The following is a 5,751-nucleotide window of genomic DNA, read 5'->3' as shown; positions in this document are numbered from 1 at the left end:
TTGAGTCAAGACAGCGAATTAATTTATTCAGGGATGGAGGTAGTACTAACACTCCTGTCCCCATAGAGAATGTTATCATAGCATTCAATATTTATCCTACAAAGAATGTTATAGGCAAACCAGCTGGTCCTACCTATTTATTTTCTAGACCAACCTACAAAACAAAAGAAAAAAAATAGGCTAACTTTTTAGATCATTTGCCAATAGAATTGGCATCTCCCTCAACTTCTAGAATGACTTCTTTATGGGACGAATTGAGTATTAGCTAGCTAATTATTAGCAGGAGTTGTTCGGATTCACCTACATCATGTTGTTAATAAGTAGCTGGCACATATTAGCTAGCAGCCACAAACCTTCTAGTGGATCTAACAGTTGTAGTTGCTAATGATTAGCACCAATGGATTCAAACAAGCTCTACACCTCTAGCTAGTTTACAATGTAAGTTGAAAATGAAACATTTATCCTAGGCTCCTAGAGCCCTTGCTTGGCCAGCCCGCGGGCCACCTTGACGGAGTCCTCCGGCGGCGAGGCTGCTGCATCTATGGGTGGCGGAGTCGTCAGTTCCAGACGGAGCGTGACATCAGATGTGCATGCATGTTTGTACACGTCTCCTCTAAGGGCACGACCAACACAAGCCAATACTTCTGTTAGCCTCAACTTAGAGCCCTAGCCACAGCCCATGTAGCTGAGGGGAAGGTGAGGCAAACAATCCCACGGTGCAAGTAATAGAAGAAGCTATTTTATTTTAGGCTCCACATGCATGCAGTTTGCAGTTCTCTCTCTTTACCTTGCCACTTTTTTCTTTCCTCACCATGCTACACCTTGATCGTTTCTGTGGCTTATAAGTCGGCTGATGCTGTTTTGTTGTGAAAGAAAAATACTGTATCATGACTGATAAGCATGACTGATACGATCAGGCAAAATAGGTGCTAGTTTCTATCCCCGCTAGGTACTTTGACCTTTTTTGTCAGATGAGGCGGTCAGCTCCTCTGCAGGCCACTCTCTAGCATATACTACGAGACTAAGGGGTTGTTCGGCTGGCTCGGTGGCCCGCTCACGAAATTACTGTTCACGTGAACAGTAATTTCAGATAGAACAGTGTTTTTTCTCTCGCAACAATCAGCTGTGTTTTGACTTATTTTTCAGTCCTGCCGAACAGGCCCTAACGTGAGTACTGTGAGACTACCATATGACGTGATGTGGAGCAAGTGCATACGTGTTGCTTGAGGCTATAAGTATATCTGGGCACAAAGCCCGAGCCCGTGAGCCCGGCACGGAGCCCGCTATTTAGGCCTGGCCCTAGCCTGGCCCGGCCCGAAGGTCAATGGGCCCTGGCTGGCACGGCACGGGGTGCAGGCCGTGCTTGGGCCGAACCCTAGGCCCACAGGCCGGCACGGCACGGCCCGCAAGCAGGCAAGCAGGCCGGCGGCCCAAGAACGCCCCCCTCCCCTCCTGGCCTCCTCGGCTCCTCCCCGGCTCCCCATATAACCAAGACCCCCCCTCCCCGGCCGGCCCCTAACCCTAACCCCATTCTCCTCGCCTCCCAACCGCAGGCCGCAGCCGCACTCGACACCCTAACCCTAATCCCATTCGCCTCCTAACCGCAGCCGCACTCGACACCCGCTCGGTCCATCTTCGCCTCCTCTCGTCGATCCATCTTCGTCGCCGGTGCGACCGTCGTCCTTGGATCCGGTGATATCGCCGCCGCTCCATCACCCTAACCCTAACCCCATTCGCCTCGCCTCCCAACCACAGGCCGCAGCCGCACTCGACACCCTAACCCTAATCCCATTCGCCTCCCAACCGCAGCCGCACTCGACACCCGCTTGGTCCATCTTCGCCTCCTCTCGTCGATCCATCTTCATCGCCGGTGCGACCGTCGTCCTTGGATCCGGTGATATCGCCGCCGCTCCATCACCCTAACCCTAACCCCATTCGCCTCGCCTCCCAACCGCAGGCCGCAGCCGCACTCGACACCCTAACCCTAATCCCATTCGCCTCCCAACCGCAGCCGCACTCGACACCCGTTCGGTCCATCTTCGCCTCCTCTCGTCGATCCATCTTCGTCGCCGGTGCGACCGTCGTCCTTGGATCCGGTGATATCGCCGCCGCTCCATCACCTCTCCGGCTCTCCCTGAGTTCCCTGCTCCCTCAGTCCCTCTCCGTCTTCCTTTTTACTCCTTCTCCTCTGTTTGTCGATGAACATGTGAGTCCGCCTCCCCGTCTCTCTTCCACCGTCGCTCGCCGTCCTTCTTAATCCCGTCTTGCCCTTGTGTGGCCCTCGTCTTCTCTGGCGCCGGGCTCTGGTTGCTCAGGCAAGTCCATCCCCATTCGTAACCCTAACCCTAGCCCCTAGATCTATACGTTTCTCAGTGTTTTGATTCTGTTTTTGGGATCATTTTCTCATCCGGCTCCGGTTGCGCAGGCAAGTCCATCCCCATTTGTAACCCTAACCCTAGCCCCTAGATCTATACGTTTCTCAGTGTTTTGATTCTGTTTTTGGGATCATTTTCTCATCCTTTTCTTCTTTGCGTGTTCTTTTTCTTTGCAGGTCTGCTGCCGATGCCTCGTCGTCAACTAGCCTTGGCGTAGACGGACGACGGGCAATGGCACCGCGGCCAAGCCGTAGCCGCGCACCGTTGAGGAACGGTGCTGGAGTTCAGCCGTCCGCGGCCGAGGGCCCCATGGCGTGTGACTCGCAGGGCGACGGTGCCATGTTCCCTGTGACTGGCGACGATGACTTGGTCGCGGCTGGGCTGTCCCCGGAGCACGACGACGATGGCCGTGACCCCTTTGCGGTGTTTGATGACGCCACCCGCGGGACACAGCCGGCGATCGACGTCGATGCCATCGATGCAGGGGCAACGGGGACAGGGACGGTGGACTCCAACACCCACTCCAACTACACTGGTGTTAATGGTAATGCTGATGGTAATGGTACTCGTACTCCTTCCTCTGGTGCTGTTTCTGGACTTGGTAAGCGCAAGTCTCAGTGCTGGGGTGACTTTGAGGAGGTTTATGAGAAGATTAATGGTGTCGATGTGCGTGTTAGAGCTATATGTAAGATGTGTAGAACTGTGTTGAGTGCTAGATCTACTGCTGGTACTGGTCACATTCTTAGGCACCAAAAATCTTGCAAACAGAAACTTGATAATGCTTCTAGGGTTCAGTCTCGACTAGCTTTTAATGCTGATGGGTCTTTGCATAATTGGAACTATGATCCTGCTGTTGCTAGAACTGAACTGTGTAGATTGATTGCTAGGCTTGATCTTCCTCTTGGTTTTGGTGACACTAATGCATTTGAGGAATATATTAAAAATTCTCATAACCCAAGATTTGTTAGATCATCTAGAAGAACCACCACTAGAGATCTGGATAAGTTATTTGCTGAACGTCGTGCTATGATTAGGAACTGTGTGCATGCTTCTGCATCTGTTGCTTTGACTTCTGACATATGGTCTGGTAATGCTAAAGAGGATTACATATCTGTTGTTGCTCACTATGTGAATGCTGATTGGGAATTGCAAAAGAAGATTGTTGGTCTTAGGTTGATTCAAGTTAAGCATTCTGGTGAAAACATTTCTGCTTCCATTGCATCTGTTGTTGAGGAGTATGGCTTGGTTGATAAAATCTTTTCTATCACTTTAGATAATGCATCTTCTAATGCTAAGGCTATGGAAACTTTGACACCCATGTTTGCTGGTTATCTTGGTTGTGATCCTGCACCTGATGATCCTGCACCTGGTTACAGTCTTGTGCATCAACGCTGTGCTTGTCACATTATTAATCTGATAGTCAAATCTGGACTAAAAAGAATCAAACCTTATATAGAGGATTTTAGAACTGCAATTAATTTCTTGAACTCCTCTAATCAAAGAATTGCTATGTTTAGAAACTACTGTGAAGCTAAAGGTATGAGACCTAGAAAATTTGGCTTAGACATGGATGTTAGATGGAATGCTACTTATCTCATGCTAAAACACTTGGTTCCTTACAGTGAAGTATTTTCTGTGTTCATAAATTCAAATTATGGTTCTGCACTGTTGTCTACAGCCCATTGGCACGTGGCTGGGAAAATATTGGAGTTCCTAGAAGTATTTTATGACTCTACTGTTACACTGTCTGGTGTTTATTATCCTACCAGTCCTCTTGTGCTGCACCATGTTCTGGAGATTGCAACTCATTTGCATGCATGTGAAAGAGATGTTAATCTTAGACCCTTTGTGTACCCTATGCAGCATAAATTTCTCAAGTATTGGAAGGACATTCCTCTCTTATACTCATTTGCATTCATTCTTGACCCTAGAGCTAAGCTAAGAGGTATGCAAAGGGTCCTCCATTTACTTACTGAATATACTGGTACTGATTACACTACTTACTATGCTGATTTGAAAACTGAGTTGCATAAAATGTTTGAGAAATATTTGAGAAAGTTTGGTGCAACCAGGTCACAAAGGGTTGCTGGTCCTACCCCACCCACTGGTAAGAGAAAACAGGCTTGGGGGGTAATTTTTGGAGGATCAGGTTTGCCTGGTCCTTCCAGTGGCACTGCCTGTTCTTCTTCTCACTCTACTGCTTCTGAACTTTCAAGCTATTTGGACAGCGACTGCATAACTGCTTATGAGGATGGTTTTGACATTCTTCTGTGGTGGAAGGACCACAAACTAACCTATCCTATCCTGGCTATTATGGCCAGAGATATCATGTCAGTTCCTGTTTCCACTTGTTCTTCAGAGTCTTGTTTCAGCTTAGTAGGGAGGATCCTAGAAGAACGGCGCCGGAGCTTGAAACCAGAACATGTTGAGATGCTGACCTTGTTGAAGGACTGGGAGCTAGGAGAGAAGAGGGAACAACATGAAGCTGCTGATACCAAGGAAATTGAAGATGCATTCGAGAATCTGTTCCTGGATGAACCAGAAGGTGAAGATGATGGATCTGGTGGCTGACAGTGGCATTGGTTGGCTGGGAGTGTTGGAGTACTTTTGTGTGAGTTGAGAGTGGATGTGTCCCTCACTCACTTGCTTAGTTTTCATTTGAACCTTTGAACAATGGTCTGTAATAACTATGTAAGATTAAGACATTTGGAGCTGGCTGCACTCTTTTTTCCTGCCTAGGGTTTCTCACAAGGGTGAGTTTTACCTAGGTAGGTTTTTAATGAGGCAGCATTGCACAAAACAGCTCTTTTTGATATTTGAATGGATTGGGATGTTTATTTGGAGGTGTTTTAGATTTAACGGGCTGTGGGCTGGCACGGCCTGTTATTTTTGCCGTGCCTCACGGGCCAGCACGGCACGAAAAATGGCCCACAAGCCCGTGCCTGGGCCGAAGGCCAGGCCCGCAGGCCGATGAGGCACGGCCCGCAGGGCACGGCGTGCCTCCTTGGCCCGATAGCCATCGTGCCGTGCCAGCCCGTGACCGTGCCGTGCCGGGCCGGGCCGGCCGGATGCCCAGGACTAGCTATAAGGCACGGTGTAGTATTTATTGTCGCTGGCCTAGCTCATCATTCATCAGCCAGCCAGGCACATAGCAGGGTGGCAAACCGTGCAACTCGTGCGTGGTCCACTTCCACTTGTCATCATCAGATCGGTCGACATGGTACAGTGCGAATTATCCGCAGGGAGGGGACTAGGTAGAGAGTGATGCATGCATGCTACGGGCCTGGCCCCCACGTTGCCAGATCATTACAATCTAATATATAATCTAGTTTCAGTTTCCCACCAACTTGCAGATATCTGTGTCCGCAAGCTAAAA

At 49.4% G+C, this 5,751-nt stretch overlaps 1 protein-coding gene across 1 annotated transcript; it reads left to right on the top strand.

Annotated features, from left to right (window-relative positions):
• The first annotated feature begins 2,606 nt into the window (after positions 1–2,606).
• Positions 2,607–4,946, top strand: LOC136503067 (zinc finger BED domain-containing protein DAYSLEEPER-like). Its single transcript, XM_066498265.1, has one exon. The coding sequence runs from the start codon at positions 2,607–2,609 to the stop codon at positions 4,944–4,946; it is 2,340 nt and encodes a 779-aa protein (XP_066354362.1).
• Positions 4,947–5,751: the final 805 nt, after the last annotated feature.

The sequence above is a fragment of the Miscanthus floridulus genome, chromosome 14 (assembly GCF_019320115.1).
Source record: "Miscanthus floridulus cultivar M001 chromosome 14, ASM1932011v1, whole genome shotgun sequence".
In the NCBI taxonomy this organism is placed as follows: domain Eukaryota; kingdom Viridiplantae; phylum Streptophyta; class Magnoliopsida; order Poales; family Poaceae; genus Miscanthus; species Miscanthus floridulus.
Note: the sequence above shows the minus strand (reverse complement) of the source record. Positions and strands in the feature narration are given on the sequence as shown.

Coding starts and splice junctions, on each gene's coding strand:
- LOC136503067 (XM_066498265.1), top strand. CDS start 2,607: ATGGCACCGCGGCCAAGCCGTAGCCGCGCACCGTTGAGGAACGGTGCT.